This window comes from Emys orbicularis, chromosome 25 (genome assembly GCF_028017835.1).
Source record: "Emys orbicularis isolate rEmyOrb1 chromosome 25, rEmyOrb1.hap1, whole genome shotgun sequence".
NCBI classification, from domain to species: Eukaryota; Metazoa; Chordata; order Testudines; family Emydidae; genus Emys; species Emys orbicularis.
This window is the reverse complement of record NC_088707.1, coordinates 3691897-3715328: the sequence shown is the minus strand read 5'-3', so window position 1 is coordinate 3715328 and position 23432 is coordinate 3691897. Positions and strand designations below refer to the sequence as shown.

Below are 23432 nucleotides of genomic sequence, written 5' to 3'. Positions count from 1 at the left end.
TTCTCTCTCTCTGCCTCTCCCCTCCTGTCTCCACCACTCACTGTGCAGCGGGGATGGAGCTGGGCTCAGGAGCTGTCTAACTCTGCTGGGGGACGGGGCGCAGGCTCACTCGCTGAGGAGCAGAGGGAGAGACCCTGCTGGGCTGGAAGAAGGGGGGGGGCCCCACAGCACGGTTCTCCCTGCGCTCAGTTCAGGGGGAGAGCGAGACGTGGACTTGGAGACTCCGCTGGGAAGCGGGAGAGAGCGACGGTGCGATGGACCCCAAGGACCGCAAGAAGATCCAGTTCTCCGTCCCGGCGCCCCCCAGCCAGCTGGACCCCAGGGCAGTGGACATGGTAAGGGGAGCGTGTCGGGACTGGGGGGTGACAGGGCGGGGGGCAGTGACACAGCGGAGAAATGCTGGGTTCTAGGGCTAGAGCCTGTTTGCTAGGGTCACACACACACGCACCCCCGTGCGAACAGGCACATGCTCTAGACATTCCCTCACAGGTCCAGTCACACACACACGTGAGGAGACACGATTCACACACCTGGTCACCCAGCCGCTCGGGTACACTCGCCCCTGCACACACTCGCCTAGCCCTTCGCACACACCCAGCCCTCCTGCACACACACCCACAAAACCAGTGCAAACAAACTCACGCCCCAGGCCACTCGTGCGCACCCCAGGTTCGTACGCCCAGCCGTGCATGCACTAAAATGCACAGTGGTGTGTGCACACTGCATCCCTCACACCCCCAGTCACCCAGGACACCGGCACACCAAACAACCCTCCAGCTAAAAAAAAAATAAAAAATCAAAGCCCGCTCCGGTACGCACCCCGCCGCGACCCACCCAAGCCCAGCGCACACTCACATACACACGCGTCCTTCACGCTCACACGCCAACAAGCAGCGGGCAGGATCCACTGCTGATGTGAATCACTGCGGTTATATTGACATCAATGAGGCTGTTTTACACCAGTTGAGCATCAGAATGACCCCCGAACCCGATCCCTGGTTAGCCAAGGGCTGAGCACAGCCCCTTGAAAGCACCATGTCCCCATCCCTGCCTTCCCTGCTCAGCTCTAACTCCATTTCCCTCCCAGAATGCGCCAAGCCGGGACTGTCCTAGAGCTGGTCAGCGGGCTAAGGCATCTGGGCACCACGCAGGGTTAAATCCGGTGCTTGCCAGTCACCACGCAGGGTTAAATCTGGTGCTTGCAGGGTTAAATCTGGTGCTGGTCAGTGATCACGCAGGGTTAAATCCGGTGCTTGCCAGTCACCACGCAGGGTTAAATCCGGCTGCAAAAACCTACCCCAGCTGCACAGGTGAGAGTGAGTTGTGTTTGTCAAGCCCAGGTGCCTCCAGACAGGCAGCACTGAGGATTAGGATTTGCTGAATCCGGATGCGACTTGGGTCTGGGTCCCAGGAGCCCCCAGCAAAGAGCAGAAGGGTGGGGAGGGTGTCAGATCAAAGTTGCCCCTCTGTCTTGGGGGGGCTCCTTACTGACTGACTGAGCTAGGTGGCTTTCGAGTTCCAAGCTGGGTCAGGAGAGATTACCAGCAGCGCATGCCAGGCAGGGGTGCTGGAACGACTTGTAGAGTGTGTGTGTGAGTGTGTGTGTATGGGGGGTGCTGAGAGCCACTGAACCAAACTGTAACCCCTGGATATAATGGAATCCACTTCAAGCCGGGGGGGGGGGGGCAACCGCCACCCCCCGCACCCCTCGTTCCAGCACCTATGATGCCAGATGCAATTTCACGAGTGAACCCGGGTTCCGCTAGCACTGGTGATCCTCGTGAATTGCAAGTCTAGCCAATGTATTCCCCCCTCCAGCCACATCACCGGCCCTGCGCCGGTGTGTTACTCGAGAGGAGCGTGACCTCAGGGTTATCGGTCAAAAATGAAACCTGGTTTCCGTTCTAGGCATGGGAGTAGTTTGACTCCTATATTTGCGGGGCAGCTCCAGTCAGGCCAATGGCCCGTCAAGTTACCATCTCATGGAAGTCGGATGCCCCGTGTGACCTGAGTTCAGGGGCCTCCATCTGGCAGACCTGTGTCCATGTGACAAATCGCACCATTCACACCAGTTGGCCTCCATTAGCAGCCTCAACAGGGAGGCCAAAGGGCTGCGTAGACTGATTTCCCTTCCCTTCACGTGGGGGTGCCAGCCAGGCGAGGGATGAGGTTGCCATGGTGGTGCCAGCAGCTTGCCCTGATGCGGCCCCACCTGTGCCCCCAGAATGGCCCGAACTGCCCCCCCCCCAAGATGCACTCAGCTTTGATCTTACTTCCTCCAGGTGCCCGGCCCCACCAGCCTGGCCTCTGCGAGAGCTGGTCTCTCTCCCTTCATCCCGCTGGGCTGGACTGACCAGCCCCTGCAGCTGGACTGCCTGTCCCATCCTCTGCTACCACCTCTCAAGGGAGTCCCTGGGCTTAGAAGCTTCCCTGCTTAATAACCTGGGGATGCGGAGACCTTGGTACATCCCCAGGTCCAAGCCCCTTACATCTCCCGTCTCACACGCATGTACACACGCTAGATCGTGTACATACACACTGATACACAACACCAACACACACACACACACAGCACCCCTCTCACACACAATCACTTACACCCCGATACATACCAAGGCACACACCACTCAGCCACTCCCCCACAAAGCCAACGTGCGCGCACACACAAGGTCACGCACACACAGCTACACAAAACTAACACCCATGTAAAATCACACCAGACTTACACACTTACACACCAGACACCCATGTAAAATCAATGCACACACTAGCTCACTCTCAGACTCTCTCTCTCACACACCTCCCCACAAGGGTGTTAGGATTGTCAGCCAGCCTGGCCAGCCCCAGGCATTCCAAAACCACAAGTCAAAGTCCCCCAGAATATCACAAGCTAAATCATGAGATTTTAAAAAATCATGAGATTTTTTTTAAACTAAATAAACTGGGGGTTCTTTTTATTCACCTGCCGGTTTCTGAGACTTCACCTGCGTCACGTTTCCCTGCTTTCCCCAGCAGCCACGGGGGGGGGGGGGGCTGCAAACGTCCTTATTTTTAAAAATTGAAATCGGAGATGTTTGTGATTCCAAGGGCCAGGGCTGTCCAATGTCGAGGGATAAAATCGCGCGCGCTGGCTGCTCTGTGATCTTCAAAGGGCTCCCAGAGGATGTGCGTTGTCCAGGGCAGCGTGGCAGGGCTGGAAACCTGCTCCTACCCTTTGGGGAATCCCCATTGGCTGTAGGTGTTGCAGGGCTTATAACCTGTAGAGGGTAAATATGTGCAAGTCCAATGCTGACCAATAGAGGGCGATGATGATACGTACATTGTAAGGGTTTGGCTGAAGCTTTTTGGTACAGCCAGGTGGTGGACTTGAAGTTGCCTGGCTTAGAGTGATGGGTTAGAGGGCCAGTGGGGGGCTGGAGAGGGCATGTGATGGTGATGGGTTACCTGAGGGGCGCAGGATTTTATTATTATTTATTATTGGTATTACCGTAGCACCCAGGAGGCCAAGTCCTGGTCCAGGACCCTGTTGCGCTAGGTGCTGTACAAACACACAATAAACAGATCGCCTCTGCCCCCAAGGAGCTGGCAAGAGAAGCATAACACAAGAGATGGGGTCAGACAGGGGAGCGCCAGGAAACAACGAGACAATATTGGTCAGCGTGGTCAGCTGTGATATCCGGGCCCCTGCGACCGAACCGTTACCGTGCTGTTCGTAGGGATCGGCACCAAGGATGTCAGAGGGGGCTCCCTGGCTGAGCATCCCACGGCCACAGTGCCATGTCCTGGGGACCACAACAACGGCTCTGATGGGGGGTGGGTAGTGGAGGCAGGGGAAACCTGTTCCCTGTGGGCCAGAACGAAGCGAGGTGTGTGTGTGTGGGGGGAAGCAAGGCGTCATCGCCTCTCCTCACCTCCACCCCGAATGGTGACCCTCAAACCGTTCTCCTCCCCGTCGCACCCCTGTTTAGATCCGCCGCCGGAGGCCCACGCCCGCCATGCTCTTCCAGATGTCGGAGCACTCGTCCCCTGGTGAGTCCACTCTGGGCGGGGGTCGTGGCCTCCATCCCAGCCGGGGGGGACACGGCTCAGCCACCATCAGGGCCCTCGTCGGCCTTTCTGGAGGGGAGGAGAGGGCTGGGGGGAGCCAGGTCACAGCTGGTGGTGGCAGGGCCTGGAGGCGGGGGGGGGTGTGCTCTCGTGGCCATCGCCAACAAGCTGAGGCGCGCCGGGGCAGCGGGGCGGGCGACCCCTTCCCGGTGAGAAGAGGGATTGGGATGGAAGCCTGAGAACTCCCCACCCCAATGCCCCCTCCTGGTCCCAGGGGATCCACCTCCCCTCCCAGCCCGGAGGGCGAATCCCAGATTGAGAGGCCTTGAGGTGGTTCTCGGTGCCCAGCAGAGCGGGTCTGGCTCTGGGCTGCTATGGCCTGGCGCCGCGGCCCTTGGGAAGCTCCATGGTGGTGCTGGCAGGTGACTCTCTCCCCATTTGGGCACCTCCCTGCCTGGCGATCTCGCTGCAGCCTGGCCTGAGGCTGGCATGGGGGCTGGGGCGAGTGGGGCAAAAGGGGGGCAGCTCTGGCCCCAAGTGTCCGGGGAATTGGGCCCCTCTCTGACCAGGAGTGGGCGCCCCCTGCTGTCGTCCCGCTGCCCTGGCTTGTGCCCTGATTGTCTTTTTCTTCTTCCCTCCTCTCTCCCGCCCTCTTCCTCCTGCAGAAGAGGATTATTCCCCATACCAGGTCAGTGATGGAGCCCTGCGCGGAGGGAGCGGAGAGGATGGGCTGGGTGAATGGAGATGCAGTGAAACGACCAGCCCAGGCTCTGACCTGTATCCGCAGCCCCAGAGGGAGGGTGGAGGTAGTGGCAACACGGATGCTACAAAGACCCCTTCCTCCTGAGTGGTGTGACTGGCTCAGGACAGGCACAAACGCAGCCTCAGGGGCATGACCTGTCTCCAGTGAGCCTCATCCCAGTTCACCCACTGGTGGAAAAACCTGCTACCCTGGCATTGCCCTCTTCCCCAAAGCAGCTGGCGAGCTTGGGCGTGGGGCTCAGGGCATGGGACATACAGAGGCCAAGGATCAGAATAGCAGGGGGATGGCAGGTCAGGCGTGTGGGGCATTGGCAGAGCTGTGCACTGGAATAGTGGGGGATCGTAGGTCAGGATGGAGGGGCATTGGCAGGGGAAGCTTGCGCCGGTCGCGTATAGCTGCTGCTTTCAGTTGCCACCTTTCAGGAGCACTGCAAGTCACCGCGGTTATTCAGCATTGATTAAGGGAGAAAATGTCAGGGCACCCCCGGCTCATGACCTTGGGCCTTTTCCTTGCCCTTGTGAAGCCAGCATGACAGTGATAGATTGCGCGGTGCAAAGTTACCTTGGAAGTTCCCAAACAATTTGAGCTGCTGCAAAGCCCGGCTCAATCCCCACGCTCCAGGAGCTCGCAACGAGAGATTATCTCTGCCCACATTTTCCATGACTTCTCCTTGATCTCGAATGAAATTAAATTCCTTAGTGCATGGCAAAGTGCTAAACTGTAATGGGAGATGAAGAAGTGAACAGGAGCCAGGAATCTGAAGCTTAGGAACCGGTTAAGGGTTTGGCTGCTCTTCAAGCCCCCCCGCCCCCCCATGATGCAGAGAACTCACAGTTCGTTACTGTAGCGGATTTGCGACTTATCTCGTAATTGCCGCATACTTTCGCCACCTCGCAGTGTACTAACAAAACCAGCCCCTTGCTGGCGGCCATGGACAGTGCCATATGGAACCTTTCACCTCCGTGTGGCCAGTTCAAATCCTGCCCCAGCTCGGTATTGACAGTGAATGAAACTTGTAACCATCTAATGGGTGTTTGACAACTTATGTGACATGAACGCTCTGGGCCTCAGCCCAGCCCCACAATAGCGAGTGGCACTAACTGGCCTGTCTGAGAAGGGGCATCCCACAACCTGCTCTCAGACACAGTCCACTCACATGAGTTAGAATCCAAACTCACCCTGCCTCCCCCCAAGCCCTCGACCACCATCCCCACTCCTTGGAGTTTGGGGAATTGACAGTGAAGCAAAGTTTAGTTCAAACCCCTTTTCCTCAGGGCTGGCAGCTCCTAGGGCTGCTCCTCCAGGAATTCTCAGCCCACCCTCTAGATCCTCTCTCTCCAGAAAGCCACTCCCACTTCTCTCCCACCCAGGTGGAGTAAGGAGCCAGTTGCTTCCGGGAGTGAGCAGAACTGTGCTCCGGTCTGACACACATTGGCAGTGCAGTGACCGCACCGTCCCTGTTCTGTGCAGAGAGGCCCTCAGATCCTCAAAGATGTTTAGGTGCCAAACTCCCAGTGATGTCAGAGATAGTTAAATACCTTTCCAGTGTTGTCGCTGTGTCAGTCCCAGGATATGAGACAGACGACGTGGGGGAGGGAATATCTTTTATTGGACCAGCTTCTGTTGGTGAGAGAGGAGCTTTCACGTCACACTGAGCTCTTCTTCAGGCACTCCCAGAGCGTCACAGCTAGATACAAGATGGAACAGGCTGTTAAACATAAGGAGTTAACACATGTTGCAAGAAACCATTCGGCATGAAGTGGGCAACTAACATCTCTGCAGTCTTTGAGGAACCGGACCTCAGTGTCTAGGCTGGTGGAGCCAGTGCTTTTCGCCAGCCTCGAATCTGGGCCCAGGACTTTGTTTTTAACGTGAGGCCCAGGGCCGAGGGGTGAGCCATTGGCAAAGGAGCGTGGAAATCTTCACTCCACGTTGTTCAAAAGTTTGTGTGCTCTGCTCAGCGCCCAAGGTTTGCTTTGGATTCCCTGCACTTTGCCCCTGCTCCCCACCACCCCACCCCACCCAGGGCCTCTGTGCTTAACAACCAGCATCCAAGGTCTCCCAGGCAGCCTTTGTCCCTGTCAAGAGAGGGGCACCGGGCAGCACATGTGGGTTCTCCCCATGATGAGCAGGGGAAGGCGGCTGAGCAGGGGCCTCTTTGGCTGGGTCACCTGGGTGGCTGCTCGACTTGATGTCCCAGCCCTGAGCTTGGCCCTCCATTCGTAGGCCCATGTTAACTGGAGACTCTCTTGATTTCTCTGCTCTGGTACTGTTGACAATCCATTCTCCTTCCTTCCAGAGAACGCTGGGCGAGGGCCACCTGCTTAAAACAAAGAGGACCAACCCGTGTGTCTACACGCCTCCCTCTCTTAAAGGTACATGTGCTTTCATTTCATCCCTTGCAAAAAGAGAGCTTGGGAGCAGCAGTGAAATTCACCCCTGGGCCGAGAGACAGTGCAAAGTCTATGCATCGCCTATGTCCCACTTCACCCACAAGGTCTATGTATCACTCAAGTCCTGCTTCATCCCCTAGGGATGCGTGGCCTTTTTATTGTCCTCTGCACAGCGGCGTGTTCCATCCTCATTCACTCACCTCCTTGTTGATGGACACCTTATTGGTCTTCCATCGGCTTGGGGGCAGTGAGTCTTACCTGGTCAGTTTCACTTCCTGCTTCTAGTCAGTTTCACATTTCCCTGCAGTGAGTTTAGGTTTCCAAAAGCTACAAGGGAAAAGTTCAAATCCTTAAAGGCCACAAAATCCTTTGGATCGTAACTTTGGGGCTTCAACTGCTGCTGCAGAGCTGGACTAGCAGGGGGAGCCGACACATTGTTTAGTTCCCCCCACCCCATACCCCATTAAAAATAGCCAGTGTGTTTTATTTTAAATGCCTCAGAGCTGAGTGATGGTAATTGTGCAGCACTTTAAAAATGCTAAAATCTCTACAGAGATCAAATAAGCTCAGCAGCAGCCTGAAGAGGGAGCGAAATAATTCCATCCCTGTTCTACAGGTAGGGAAACTGAGGCACAGAGAGGGGCAGTGACTTGCACTAGGGCCACACAGCAAGTCTGTGGCTCAGCTGAGCTTAGAATAGGAAGATCCTGGCTGCCAGACCCTTGTTCGCTCCACTAGTCCTGGTTCCCTCTTTACGGAGGCTTTGTGTTTAAAAAAAAGAGACAGATTTAGACCCAGAATGTGTTCCCTCTGCGATTCTGACAATTATATGGTCCAATCTTGGGGGTTAAACAGCTGTGCTTTTCTCTCTGGGTTTGCCTATGGCCAAGTTGTCTTCATCAGCAAAAAAATGACCTTTATTGCCTTTTTTGAGCAATGGGCCAGCATATATTTTGTGCATTGCTGATATCCCACTTAAGCCTTATTCTTAGGTCTTTAAATGGGACTGAGATGATACATGAGGTTTGGGAAGGACCCTCTCTGCCGAGGCGAATGTCTCTCGCTCCCTCCCAAGTTCTTTCCCATTATTATATTACAGGAGCTTGTAGAGGCCAACCAGATTGAGCCCCGTTGCGCTAGGCTCTGTACAAACACAGAGCAAATTACTTCTTCTGACTGATTTCAGTGGAGTTAACGGGCTTGGCCCTGTTTTTCTCAGCAAGTGTCCCTATCGGAGCTGTCAGATGTTGCCAGGTGAAAGAGTGTAATGTACCAACCCCACACCAAACTCAAATCTCTCATTAGCACCTTTTGATCTGAACGAGCGTCAATGGCAAAATCAGAGGGCCCAGTTCTCCTCTCTCCCCCTCCCAGTGTAAATCAGGAGCGACGTGCCTGGAGCGGGTGGAGTTACACCAGTGTCAGAGCGAGATGAATCAGGCCCAGCGTGTTTACTGACATGATCTATTTAAAGCCCTAATTTGATGCCGTGTGTGCGTTCGACAATCTGTCTGCGCTGCAGACACTGCCAGGTATTTAAGAGTTTACTGCCCCGCAAGGATCTCATTGCAGGGTGCGTGGCGATGGGGCCGCCTCAACAGGGGGTGAGATGCAGAGAGAGGGTCCTCGCTCTGCCTAGCTCGCCCCTTCTGACTGCCGCCCTGGGGATCTCAGTGCGCAGGGCAGACAGCCTGGAGTTCAGGCTCACCCCCCACTCCCATGTTACAGATGGGGAAACCGAGGCCTGGAGCGGGGCCATGAATGGTGGATAGTGGGGATGAGGAGTGGATTTAGGCAACACGTTTCTTGCTCTGCTGCTTCTCCCTCTCTCACACATACACAATCACACAGTTTCGCTCCTGCACACACACCTACGCGCACACACATAGTCTCTCTCTCTCTTGCACGCGCACACACTGCGTCAAACTCGCACATACGTGCACACACGCTCTGTACTGTACATAACAATTTCCCATCAGCCGCTTGCTCCCACTTCATCTGCACGCACCTATTGTTCTCACCTGTCTCGATCACGTCTCGGGTGCTGTGAAATCTGCCAGGACTCAGGCTCTGCTCTCCCTCCCCCGTGTTCCCTCCCAGCCCCCTGCTTTCTTCCCTCGCTGCCTCTGAAGGCACGTTGCCTCCCGCATGGCAGCGAGAGAGGGAAGGACCCAGATGGTGCTGGGGGGCTGCGTTACTCGCTCCCTCAGCTGGAGCTGAGGCCCATGGGGCTATAGAGGGGTGTGTAATTTGGGGGAAATCATGCCCTGGGTCGCTATCGCTCACAAAACGGGCATCCCAGAGGGAGCATGGCTAGAGAAGGGCCCAGCCTGGATGATCCTGGGCCAGCAAAGGCCACACAGCTTGGAAAACCCCCAAAGCGCCCTGCAGCCCAGGCCTGTGTCAGCTGAGCCGTGCCAGCCGTGGCCGTGCCATGGGTCTTTTCCTGCTGTGCAGATGGACCCAAAGAGTCATAGGATTCATCAGAGTTTAAGGCCAGAAGGGACAATTGGCTCCTGTAGTCTGGCCCCTTGTAAATTTCACCCAATTACCCCTGTGCCGAGCCCAGGGAATTGTACCCCTCCCCCCGGGAAGTTTTACACCCTTGTGCCTTTAAAATGACCCACCCAAGGGCCAATTCTTCAGCTTCCTATGGCCCCTGTGATCTGTAAGCCCCGTGCCCCATGAATCGTCCCCTTTCCACGGCCAGTGCTGGGAGCAGGACAGGAGGAGGTATGCCCCGCTCCCCTGGGTGGCTCCGATGCCCATTGGACATGGGGTCTCAAGGCCCCTCTAACTCTGTCCAGGGCCAGAGCAGGCCCCAGGACTAGAGAGGCGCATCGCTCTCTCCCTTCGGTCCCCGGGCCACGCTCCGTGCCAGCGCTGGGGTGAATCAGGGCCCAAGGGTCAGTGGAATGAAGAGAGGGTCAATATCGCCCGGCCCTTAGTCCAGCAGGGGCTGGGAGGGTCTGTCCCAGACAGGCCTCAGGGCATCCCAGCCAGTGTTGGGGAGCCCCGAACGTCTGCCATGCTGATCGCTGGCCCTCCGGCCGCCGAGCCGGCCGCTCTGGCATCACTCCTGCCTCTTGGCTTCCATGCAGGCACTGGCTGGTTTCAAGGCCAGCCGGAGGGGGAGGCCGGGCAGGCTCCTTTGTGCTGCCTTCAAGGCTGGAGGAGAGTGCTTCCCCCTCCTCCCTTTGCCATCACTCTATCTCTCCCCCTGAGCTTATCACTAAGTTCTCTGGCTCCTCTCCCAACCTCCCCCACTCCCCTTCAGTGCACTGGAGGCAGCTGGGCTGGCCTGCCGGGTTAGCTGCCTCGGAGCCAGTGGAGGCTGAAGTGTGGCCCGGGGGGGTCTCTGGCACAGCCTCTCTCTCTTCTATCCCCCTGCCATCAGTCCTGCTTTACTGGTGGAACAAGCTCACCGGCGTGTTAAAGGGAGAGTGGCTTCAGGTCGCACTCTGCCCAGGTCCAGCTGGAATTTGGCCTCCTGGTTCCCGCTGCCTCAGTTCCTAGGATCGAGTTTCCAAACAAATCAGCCCTAAACTGAGCAGTAGGGTCAGGGGGTTGAGACGCCTACACTGACCAGCCAAGGATAGAACCCAGGCCCCTGCTCTAACCACTGGACCATACTCCCTCTCAGAGCCAGGAATAGAAGCCAGTTGGGGCCCCCAACCCTGTGATCCAGCCACTAGACTGTATTCCCGCTCCCTGCCAGGAACAGAACTCAGCAGTCCGGACTCAGCAGCAAGCGGGCGCCTGGGGCGGCAAGCCGCGGGGGGCGGCGTGCCGGTCGCCGTGAGGGTGGCAGTCAGGCAGCCTTCAACGGCATGCCTGTGGGAGGTCCGCCGGTCCCGCAGCTTCGGCGGCAATTTGGCGGCGGGTACGCCAAAAGCGCGGGACCGGCAGATCACCTGCAGAAACACCGCCAAATCCGCGTGACAAGCGGACCGCCCACAGGCATGCCACCAAAGGCCGCCTGATAGGGTGACCAGACAGCGAGTGTGAAAAATCGGGACAGGGGTGGGGGGTAATAGGAGCCTAAAAAGACCCAAAAATCAGGACTGTCCCTATAAAATTGGGACATCAGGTCACCGTACCGCCTGACTGCCGTGCTTGGGGCAGCAAAAAACAGAGCTGCCCCTGGCCAGGAGGCCCCTGCTTTAACCAATGTACCCCACTTCCTCCTGCAGTTACAAACCAAGAAACCTGACTCCCTTGCCTCCTGCTGTAATCAACAGCCAGGAAGAGACCCCAGGAGTCCTGCCTCCCTGTCCCCCACTTTATCCCCAAACCCATATTTTCCCTCGGCTCAAAGTTGCGATAGCACTTCCATTTCAGACCACTGGTTCTGAGTGCCTTTCTGGTCCTTTGTACCCAGCCCTTAGCTCACACAAAGCAAATGTTTCCTTGGTCTTCAGCCTTGGCAGGGATGTAGTCCTCACAAGGAATGTGACCAGCCTTGTTTGGGGAAATAAAACCGATCCGAGAGACAGAGACAATAGTCCACTGTTGACAGTGGCTTATTACGTGTTGGTGTTTATAGCCACCTCTGCTTCCTGCCAGTGACCCAACACACCCACTCTACTGCATCTAGCCCTAATCCATTTATTTTTCATCCCTGAAATATACATTTAAACTGCCTTTTTTTTTTTTTTACAAAAGTCCCCAAATCTGAGCTGAGCCCTGGGTTGTGTGGCAAGTTCCGTCCTCCCCCCAAAACGGGGTCAGATTTCCCCACCTGCTGGGTTCTCAGCAGCCCCAACCGGGACCAGATTTTCAGCTGAGCTCAGCTCGCATTGAGGCATCTAAATAAGGCCTCAGCCCCCCACTGTGACTCCATGGCCAGATTTTTCAGGCCAGTGGTGACTCCGGCCTGGGAGGGCAGATGCTGTCTTGGACGGTGTGGAAATTCCGTGCTGTTCGGACCGTCTCACGGTCACTGATAAAGCACCAGGGTTTGTCGGGAGGGTGTGTGGAGGAGCAGGCCGCAGAGGGTTTGTCTATGCTGCAGTTGGGAGCGAATCGCCCAGCTCACGTAAGCAGACTCGGGTTCTCAAGCCAAGGGGGTCGGGTGGGCTCGAAAGCCCGGGCACCTGCCTGAGCCGGAAGATCCACACAGCTATGTTCACCACGCTAGCGCGAGTCTGTCTGCCTGGGCCAGGGGGCTGGTTCCCAGCTGCCGTGTGAACATTACCCAGCGCGTTCCCCTGGGGCAGTACGGAGCTCTATAGCCTAGGGTCACCCAGCTGCAAACTCCCCTGGCTGGGAAGCTAGTGGCTGGCGCTGCCAGGGGCACTAGGTCCCCGGGAAGCCAGATTTCATGAAGGCTGCCACGCTGCTTGGAACCCTTTTGAGCCGCCTCCGTATCGCAGCCAGGGCGAGCAGGTAGGATAGTCCCCACTTCGTCCCATGGTGGTGAAGGGGAGGAGGTGGATGAAGACCCGGACCCGGTCAGCATGTCCAGTGACCAAAGTGCTGAGGCAGCACCGGATTCATTTGAGGGAGGGAGGGAGGGTTTTGTCTGTTTCACTGGCCCTGAAGCTAATTCCTCTTGCAAACCAGGGTGTGAGCAGCAGCGGGATCTGCTGACAGGACAATCATCCCGGTCGGAGCTGGCGCCGTATTAAATTCCTGGGTGCTTCCCCACTTCACTTCCTGGCCAGGTTTCCCACTCTGGCTCGTTTGATGCTTCATGAGATACTGCGGAGCCCTTCAAAGAGGGGTGCTAGGGGTGTGTCTACAGTGGGGGGCTCATCGCCCAGGCTCCAGACAGAGCCCAAACATCTCCACTGCAATGTGATAGCCTCGCAGCCCGAGCCCCGCAAGCCCAGATCAGCTGACCCGGGCTCTGAGACTGGGTGCTGCTGCGGGTTTTTTAATGCAGTAAATGCACCGTGGACATCTGACCTCTGAGCTTTCGTAGGATCCCCAGGCAGGCAGGGGGAAGGTCATAGGAAGCTGCAGCATTGCGTTGTTACTCTGAAGCTGTGTGTCTCCGATCTGCCGCTCGGTCCGTTAGCATGCTAGACGCGTCCATCCGGAGCATAGACACACACACACGGGGTATGGGGCAGGGGGGGCGAGCGTATGCATGCACTGACATTTGTTGTCGCAGGGCTGCCCTGTGTACTGCACTGAGCCTGCGTACCCAGAGGTTTGCCATGCCTGGGTTGACAGGCACACGTGCAGATTGTTTCAGCAGAGGGCTGATTTGTGCAGGGCTGGTGGATCTCTACCATGCAACCAGGCTTCTCTGCTCCCAGGAGGCGATTGCCTACTCCACTGGGTCCGCTAGTCCGAGGAGAACCAAGGGCATCCAGAAAGCAGCGCCGCAAACACACCCAGAGCGCAGGGGTATCAGAGCTCAGGCACTGACGCTTCTATGAAGGCGCTGTCAGCACCTGCCGAGCCTACCACTCGGGGAACTGCCCTGCAATGACAAACCAGTGCACGTGGTCCTGCGCTTACTAGCCACCCACAATTGCCAAGCAGTGTTCACATGTCACAGCACTTACAAGCAACCCTATAACAAACAAGCCAGCATGCACACGTGATGGAGGGAAAAAACTGGTCAGGAAACAAACTTTAGGTTCACAGGTGGTGTTACTGTACCACCAATGGTGTGAAGAATAGATTGGTAATGTCCTTTATAGATATCGGACTTGATAACATTCTCTCGGCAATTGAAATCAGGTTTAACTCCTCTGAAATCAGTGTGTAAACTTGGGAATAAAACTGATGTGAGTGAAAGAAGAATCTGGTCTGTGTGGAGTACCTAGAGAAAGGTGAAGTAGTTAGAAAACAGGACTGGGAGCCAGGACTCCTGGGTTCTGTTCCAGCTCTAGCCACTGACTGGGTTTGATCTCAGGTAAGTGACTTCCTCTCTCTGTGCCTCAGTTTCCCCCATCTGTGCAGCAGGGATAGCACTGACCTGCTGTGAGGCAGGTTGTGAATGTGATCTGGGGTTTGTGAAGTGCTTTGAGATCCTACAGTATAATACACCCAGAGAGATCGCTAGTGGGGTGTGGCTCCCATCTCTCGGATCCCTCTGCACCCCATCACTTGGTGCCAGAGACGACAGAGGCTGGGTCGCCTGGAACCTGCACTGGCTGAACCCGGCTCCCACTGGCACGAGTTGGCTCTTCTTCCCTCCTTGTGCATTCCAGCCATGCAGCGCATTGTGCAGTCGCACCTGGAGGCCAGCAGCGGCCTGGAGGACGAGGAGGCTGCCGAGCACGAGGACAGCTCCGAAGGGGAGGCCGAGGACGACAAGTCATGTGACCCAGACGACATCGACTCCGAGATCCCCGGCCCGTGTGAACTAGAGAGCAGTGTCGTTCCTGGTAAGAGAATTGCAGTATAAATAGCCACTTGGGGGGAGGCAAGGGGCAGGAGCAGCTGGTGCCCAAAGCAAGTGGGGTAGGGCTGCAGGGGTGGGTGCAGGCAGGCGCCCCTGGACTCGGCCCCACCAGGTTCCCTGCTCTGTGTCTGCACATCCTGCAGCACCCAAAATTCCCCCTTAGGGGCAGCTAGGTGTCCTGCATCCCCCAGGCCGGGAGAAGCTTGATGCCCCCAGTGGCAGCAGTTGGTACTGCAACTTGCCGTACATCATTGTAACACAACAGTGCCATTGTCTGGGAAGAGGGGTAATGGAAAACCAGAGAGGGAAGCTCAGGTCGTTAGATCTTCCCTAAGGAGGGGAGCCCAAGGCCGTGCGATGCAGCGTGATCATGTCCTACAAGGACAGGCCTGGGAGCCAGGCAGACGGGCGTCCAGTCCTGGATCCCATAAGGTTGGCGCTGTGTTTCCAACAGCCCCGGGAGAATGGTCCTTTGCAAATAATACAGCCAACAGACGTAGCCAATGGCTGGTGGCTGCTGCAGCTCTCCCTTCCCTGCCAGGCTGGGACTCAGGAGAGATGCTTTCCGGCTGACCTTGGGGAGCTGCTCTGGGCCTCAGTTTCTCCATGTGGGGACTGTGATAGACGCCAGCACAAATCACAGCTCTCTAGCTAGAAGGGTTGTCCCATTCGGTATCACGGCGATGGGAATCGCGGCTTTCCTCCCTGTGCTGAGTCCATCCCCGAGGCGCCTCGCGAAGCCTGAGGAGCCGTCCCTGAACCGGAGAGCGGGATGAGCCATCAGGGTTTAGGCTGCAGGTTTAGGCTCAGCGGGAACTCCGGGATGACTTGTCCCACTCCTGGCTGCCATTGTTGGTGGAGAGTTTGTATCTCTTCTCCAACTCAAAGGGTGGCTCAGCGTTTCCCAGGGCATCTTGCTGGCCTTGCTCTGCTGAGATTCCTGTTTGAAAGAAGGAGGTTTCCAAGCCCGGTGCCTGGGTGCAATGTATCCCTGTGCAGGGCTCAGCTGTTTAGGTTCCCTAGATGCTCAGATACTCCGGGGACGAGCACCAACAGACTCCAGCAGTGACACCAGTGCAAAGTGGCTCAGCAATGCTACCCGATCAGAGCTGGGGGAAGAAGCCCAGAATAGGCAGGCCAAAGGCCCTGGGGTGGAACTCAGGAGCGCAGAGGGCAGATGGGGCTTGCTTGGCCATTTATGGGAAGCAGGGGGTGGGGTGGGGGACCGGGGGTTCTGACCTCTCTGAGCCCTGAAAGGAAGTGATGTGGGGGAAGGGAGAGCAGTTGGGAAGGAAATTCCTGCTCATTTGCTTTAGTCCAGGGCAGTTTTCCCTGGATCCGAGTCTGGCGGTCAAGGAGTTTGGAAGCAGGTGGGAGCTGCCAGCATAGCAAAAGTCTATTTAAAGGCCTCACTATTCCCCCCCTTCCCCCCGCCTTCCTCGGATCCCACTCACCGGGGACCCGCTGCGCATACTAAAATATCCCTTCATTTAGCGCCTTTGCTGCTAGGGAGAAACCTGTAAATATTCCTCACCACCGCCACGCATATGCTCCCTCCCTGGTACAATGAGCCGTCAGTCACCTAGGAAACCATCACTGTTGCTTGGCACGAAGGAGCGGTGAGCCTGGTGCCTTGGCATTCAGTCAGAGACACACACCCACCCCAACCCACCCACCTGCTTTCCCTGCACTGTTGGGGGATGGCGAGATCCCCCCCCCCCGGTTAAATTCAGGGGGGTGGGAATCGGGGACGTTTATCTTGGCACTTCGGCATCTCAGCTCCCTTCCGCTCTGGGCAGCGAGAGCTGGGAAAGGCTGGTTGGGGTTAGAGTTAAGTTCTTTGTTTCTTTTATCGTCCTGGGCTCCCACCCTAGCACTCCATTGATGCTGCTCCATTCAGACGCACATCCCCCGTCTGCTATCCCAGCCTGGGACTCCCCCCCTCCACAGCTCTGCCAGTGCCCCTCAGTCCTACCCCGCAGCCCCTCCCCTTCCGATCCTGGGCTCCCCATACACACCCAGCGCTGCCAACACAGTGGCAGTGAAATCTATTTAGGAAGCTGTAATGTGCCCCTCCCCCGAGCATCTGAGTGTCCATTTCAGATTTGTGTCCCAGTAGCAGTTAAAAGCCCCGGTCAGGATCGGGGCCCCATGAGGCGAGGCCCTGCACAAACACTTGGGAAAACTTGGCACCTATCCCGACTCCCAGCAAACTTACCGTCTAAGAAGACAAGTCAGGTATGAAGTCGAGGGGGTTGGGGGGGGGGAGGGGAGAGGATATAATCAGACAGATACAATCTTATAGACATCGATACCTTTGCAATTAGCAATAGCCAGAGCACCAGCTGTCCCAATTTGCCCCTCCAGCCGTCGCCAATTGGCTGGTTTCTGATAGGCCACATGGTAGCGGAGGCATCTGAAGGAAGGAAAGGAGGGTAGCAGCTGCCAAGGGTTCTCCCTGTGTTCTGTGATTTAGATCTATTACAGAGGTATCTAGAGGCCTCGGCAGCAATCAGGGGCCTGTGGGGCAGGGAATTGTATGTACCTATCGCGAGAAGCAGCCTCTGCCCCCCAATTACTTACTGTCTGAACAGAGGAGGTAAAGGGTGGGAGGGGAAACTGAGGCACAGAGTTGCCCCGAGGCCCCTGCCAGAACTCGGACCAGAGCACAGGTCTCCTGAGTCCAACCCCCCCAGGCCTATCTACTAGACCGCCATGAGGAATCTGGCCTGGCCTGGTGGCAACGGTCTAGGGCTGAGAGGGGCAGCCGATCTCCAGGCCCCGTTCAGTCCTTGCCTGCTCTGCTGCGGCTGAAGACAAAGGGGGATTAGCAGAACCACCTGCGGCAGGGGGAGATTTTTTCCCCAGCGGGGACGCCTGTCTTATTTGCAGCTGGGCCAAGGCTTGCCAAACTCACCCCACCAAACGGCCATCAGAGGGTAGCAAGAGCGCTGGGGCCTTGGGGTAACAGAGAGCGGCTGAAAGTGCCGGTGACGGCGGAGTGGGGGAGGGACAGGATTTGTGCTCCGCAGACGGCGCGCCAGCCGCCCTGACCTTCGTTGGTCGCTCCCCAGATGGCTTATCTTGCTCCTGTATTCATTCCAGGAGCCCAGGCGATGAAGGACCTGCCTCTGGCACCTGAGGCAGTGGCAGCCCGTCCCAAGCCAGCTCTGCCAAAGCAGCACTCCGGTAAGGGAATGGCTCCCTCTTGTGAGAGGCCAGGGAAGAGGGATTGTAAAAGAAGTACCACGGAAAGAAAGAAAACGGTTCCAGCCAAAACTGGGGAAACAGCTGACGCTGCTTTTCACAGGCTCGCACCCCTTCCCGAGTGTGCACGCACACTCCCCGCCCTGCTGCTAAGCTCCAGAGGCGCCGGGAAGCTGGTGATTACAGCAGAGAGACATTTTATCGGGACAGGAGGCACATGTCATCACGGCGGGCGGCGTCTCTCACCTCGGGGAGCCGGGCCTGGGGTTTCACGCCTGCACTGGTGTCCAGGCTTCTTGCAAACACAACATCCAGAGGTTCTGGAGGGGGCGGCAAGGCTGGTGTGCGGGGGAGGAGGGGCAGGTGGAGCGTAGAAAGGTTGACACGGCGGAACGCAGGCTGTTGAGCAAGTCTTGGAGTCAGAGAGAACTGTGGTGTCTGTCTGCATCCAGCAGGCGTAATAAAGGAACCCCCTTTGCATTCACTGCCCCAGAGTGCCCTCTCTCTCCTGCCACAACAGATCATTGATTTGGCTGGTGCGGTTTTGTTTTGAAAGGGAGGTTGCCAAGAAAAAATTGGGGGCCAGAATCTGCTGTCAGTTCCTCTGGGGTAAAACCAGAAAGACACGAATGGAGTTGCTCTGGATTTATACTGGGGTAATTCACAACAGACGCTGGCCCCTGCGTATGGCAACAAAATCAGATTCTGATCTCATTTCCACCCATGTAAATCTGGAGTAACTCCAGTGAAGGCAATGGAATTACTCCAGATTTATGCTGGTTTAACTGAGCTCAGCATCTGGCCCGATGTTTCCTTCTCTGGGTCACTACAAACCCCTTCGAGGATCAGAATTGAAAGCATCAAAAACCAAAACCCCAACCTTCAGTTTAGTTTTTGTGGCTGGTGCCATTTTAACTTTCATTGCCATTTCTGGAGTGCGCTGGCTCAGGCTGACGAGGGCTAACAGCCCTGTCACATGGCCAGGGAGCAGCCCGCCCGGACTCCGGTAGTCACAGTTACACCCACACAAGGAAACTAAGCCGATCAGTTTCCCTTTCTGCTACTACTTCAGTTTCACTGGGCAGCAGCAAGGGACAAAACCCAGCTGTGCTCCTGGGGTGGGGCTGCACTGCAGAGATAATAATCTAGCCCTGGTGTGAGCCGCAGTCAGGCCCCGGTTAATGGGTCCGCGCTGGTGGCGCTGCACTCCTGGGTGTGTTGCTAGGACTTCTCAGGGTGGAAGCTCCCTTGGTTCTTTGTGTGCAGTAAGCTGGGCTGCTCTAGGGTTCTTTGCCAGTCAGCCATGGAGAGCATCGGTCTGTCCTTCTGGGCGCATGGGGGGAATTGTGGGAAAGCACTGGAGGACAATAAGCACTCAAGTGGTTTGGCCAGCCTTAACCCCTGGGTTAAACTAGAGCCCAGACGCTAACCCAGTCCCATCCTGGTCAGCTAGCCTGGGCTTAAAGCATCTCCAAACCCAAGTCAGAGAGGGTTGGTTGGTGGGGAGAGGTTTGAGCTAAAATTGGATAAGAGCCTGGGTTAACTGCAGTGAAGATAGACTCACTTGGGCAACAGGATTTTGTGTGGACAGGAGAGGGCTTGGAGACACCACCAGAGTTAACTCTGCAGTGATGACACCCTGGGTTTGCAAAACCTCCTTCAGGAGGAGTTTGCTTTGTGATTCTCAAATTGGAGGCAGTTCCTTTCTGGGTCCCATTTTCCCTTCCCCCTCAGCCCCCAAAGCTGTGTGTGTGGAGGGGCTGGTGTAACCCATTGGTTTGGAGGTTAGCCCCTCTCAGCTTTCTGGCTTTCCCAAACTAGCTAGTTCCCCTTGGATTTGGGTTCTTCCCACTGCAGGGAAGCATGTTAACCCTATAAAGGGTGAGGGTGGTGTTTTCATTGACAGGGAAACAACAAAAGTCTGACCTCTCCCCATTCAAAGTGCAGGCAACACCTCTAGTTTTAGGGAAAGCTGAACACTGAGGGCGTAACTCACCTAGGGGGTGGTCTCATGCTGTGTGAAACCAATGGCAGTGCCACAACCCACTTCCCCTGGGTGGGGGAATCCCTCAGAGGGCACCAGTATCCTATAGCTCTCAGACATGATTGTCCTAGCACTGGGTTCCTCCCGGCCTAGGGGACCTGATTCTCCAGGTGCTAATGCTGGGGCTAATCCAGTGCAGCTCCGTTGACTGTAAAGAAGTCACTTCAGATTGATACCAGTGTAAATCAGAGAATCATTCAGGAGATATTGGTGCTCTCCCCCAACCCCCTCACTCTGAGTCGGGGCTCTCACTGGGCATTTGATCGCCCCTAATACTGTGCTGCTCAGGATCTACCCACTTAAGTGGATCAGCCATCCTTGATTTGTGCCTGGACATGGTAAGCATGTCCCACCGTTCAGCTTAGCTATGAGAGGGGAGCCCTGCAGGGCCGTTGCTCAGAGCACATTGAGTTTGGCCCCCTTGCCGATTTGTTTGTCCCCTTTGTTAATATTGCCGACGGAGAATTCTGTGCAATGCGTCTTGTTCTTTTTTCTCCTTTGTTGCTGACCCCCCGAGAAGCCCCGGGAAATGAGGCCAGAGCATTTGAACCACGTATCTATCCAGCTGTCGTCAAATCACACAAAAGGAAAGGTAATCTGCCGGTGCGATAGACAATGGCGGATCCGTGGGGGTTTGCTGCGGTGGGTGGGAGACCCAGCAATGCCTCCAGGGTTAAGGGTCAGTTAGCATCTCCATTATGCTTTCAGAGGAGGCACCTACCTGGCCTGGCACTAACCTGGGGCCCAGGCTTTATCAGCCCTGGTTTTGGTCTCCCTTTGCATTTTTCTCGTTTGGGTTTTGAAGCATCAAGGCTAAAATTAGCACCATTTTCAAGCCCCCAACCCAAAGGCCTGGTGTTCACTACAAAGTCTTGTCAGAATAGCTAATGTTGTTCAGGGAGGTGGTCTTGCTACGCCAACAGAGAAACGCCATCTGCTGGCACAAGCTGCGTCTACACAGGGGGGGTTGCCGGGATGGCATTTGTAGTGTAGACAAGGCCTAAGGCAGGCTGGGCCTGATTTTCAGAGGACATAGATCATCCGCAGCTCCCGTCGATTTGTCCATCTCACCTCTTCTTCCTCAGCAAGCTGGGCCCCGGGCCAAGGTGTCTCAGAAATTGAGATACCCCAAATCAGTGGCTTTTTGTGGCTGCAAATTAATCAGGGTCCCAAAGGTCTTTCATTAGCCTTCCCTGAGTGTGTAGATTGGTGGGCTGACAGGGAGGAACTTTGGAGCCTTGGGTAGAAGGGACTAGGGGAAGGGTCTTTCCAGAGGATCCTAATGTTAATTTGGGGGGAAGGAGGGCTTGGATCTGGGTCTGCCCTGGGCTCGATCGATCATCAGGATTTCACTGATTCATGGTGATGTTTTAAAGCACTTGTCTGATTGTTGCATGAAGCCTGGAACCCTCAATGATGGGCGATGGAGACGTCCATCATTTAACATGCGGGTGTTTACTCTCGGTAGGTGGCCAGAAAGTGTCCTTCGCTGGCGGGATAGCGGAGCTCGGGGATGAGCTGAACTCGCTCGCTGAATGGGAGAAACCTGAAGCTACTGAAGGAGACGGGACCAAGGCCCAGGAACCGGATCCAGGACAGGACAGTCCTTCTCCAAGCGGTAACGACATGAGCCTGAGGAGCAAGAACGGGGGGGGGGGGGTATGTTGTGTAGCAGGGAGCAATGACAGAATTAATCAGTGCTGGATGTAGAGTCCATAAATAGAGCCAGTTAATGCAGAGCACATTAATGCTTCAAGGGTACCCACTCCTTGGGCGGCTCTCAGACAGCTTCACAAACATTCATTAAAGAAGCCTCATCTAACCCACAACAGTGGGGTAAGCAAAGGAAAACGCAAGAGCCACATCCCCAGTGCTGAAATGCAGCCAGCTCTGGGGTGGAACGTGGCTGTTTTAACAGCGCACGGCAACTAACAGCTGGGAACCCAAAGCGAAGGGGGAACCTGCGTCCTGTTGAAACCGCATGGAGAAGCTTGGCTCAGCAGAAAGGCCTCCCCTGAGCTAGAGTTTGGCCACGACACTCTGGTTAACACCCAGACTCTCACAAAAAGAGCCATGTGGCTCTTTAACAGCCACAAGCTGGGATCCCTGCTCCAGAGGTTTGCTTGGTGGGATCCATGGAATGGATTTCCCCCCTCTAATCACACATCTGGATTGCAAATGGTAACTGCTTTGCAAATGACAAAGAGTGTTGGGGGAAGCCAGGTCCTCCAATTAGGTGCTTGGGGCGGCCACTTCGGAGACGGGCGGCACATCCAGCTGTTCGGCGGCAATTCGGCGGACTGTCCCTCACTCCTGCTCGGAGCGAAGGACCTCCCGCCGAATTGCCGCCGCAGATCGCGATCGCGGCTTTTTTGTTTGTTTGTTTTTGTTTGGCTGCTTGGGGCGGCCAAAACCCTGGAGCCGGCCCTGGGCGGGAGTGAAGTGGGAATGGGCTGGACGCAGATTGCAGGAGATAGGCAAGAGCGGAATCTGATGCAGCAGCAATGGAGAGCTGCTGCATCAGATCAGACACCCCCTCGGGTCACTTCCTGGCTGAAGCAGTGGGTGCGAGCCAATCAGGCGGCTGCACACCTTGGCCATTCCGATAGGACTTCCTGCGGGGCCTGACCTTCCAGGATTGGTGAGGTGCTGCTTTGCCAATCTCCCTTGGTGGTGACAAGGGAGTGTCAGAGACCCAGCGCCCCCACAGCCCCAGGCTCTAAGAACCTGCACCTCAAAGCCATAAACTGACTCCTGTCAATCCAGGATCTGTGCACTAGGCAACATGCAAACAAATAGCAGGTGATCCCTGCCCTGGGGAGCTCACAATCTACAGCTTCTGCATCTTTTTTTTTTTTTTCCTTTTCCCCTCCCCAGAACACAAGGAGCGGAGACACGTTGGCTTTGCAGAGAGACCTCCCCGCTCGGTTAACGTAGAGAACTGCCCCGCCACCTCCCCACTCGGCGGCACCAGTTAGCTTGGGTGGCGGAAGGAAGATGGAGGAAGCCGTCCCAGAGGTGGAACGCACTCATCTTCCCGCTCCATGTTATGGATTCTCTTTCCTTAACGGCCTCGTTTACTTTATTCCCCCCACACACTTCCTTTCTCATCTTTCTGATTTTCCCGTTATCTGCCAATGGATGGCTTGTTTCTGTTAAGTGAATTTAGTGCTGGCGAAAGGTGGCAGCTGGACAGATGTTTGAAAGCCTCTGCATGTCCATCTAGATGATAGAGATGGGCAAGTCCTCTTGCTGTGGGGCATCTAATCCATCCCAGGCCCGGAGGCTAATGCAAGATTTCCCCTAGTCTCCATTTACTAGTGCTCTGTCCTGTCCATCTAACTGTGCCAAACAATGCGGCTTCCGCCCCTTCCCTTAGGAGACAATCACACATCCCAGTGCAGTACAGGTGGCAGCAATGCAAGCTTTCCCCATGTCTTCAACCCTAAAGAAAGGCCCTTCCTTTGGACAGTTCAGTCTTTTTGGTCCATTTAGTCCTTGCCCTCTTTGCTTGAGCCTGCTAAAAGTGTGGTGGGGGGCAATTAGTGTCAGTGATGGTGGTGCAGGGGAGGTGGAGACCCTGCCCAACTTGCTAGAGTTGTTCTAGCAAGAGCT

The 23432-nt window shown here is 56.0% G+C and overlaps 1 protein-coding gene across 1 annotated transcript; it reads left to right on the top strand.

Annotated features, from left to right (window-relative positions):
• Window positions 1-254: 254 nt before the first annotated feature.
• On the top strand, window positions 255-22795 carry PPP1R1B (protein phosphatase 1 regulatory inhibitor subunit 1B). The gene is made up of 8 exons (XM_065422816.1): window positions 255-335; window positions 3969-4029; window positions 4713-4735; window positions 7110-7185; window positions 14373-14549; window positions 17672-17755; window positions 21286-21435; window positions 22695-22795. The coding sequence occupies exons 1-8, from the start codon at window positions 255-257 to the stop codon at window positions 22793-22795; spliced, it is 753 nt and encodes a 250-aa protein (XP_065278888.1).
• The last annotated feature ends 637 nt before the right edge of the window (window positions 22796-23432 follow it).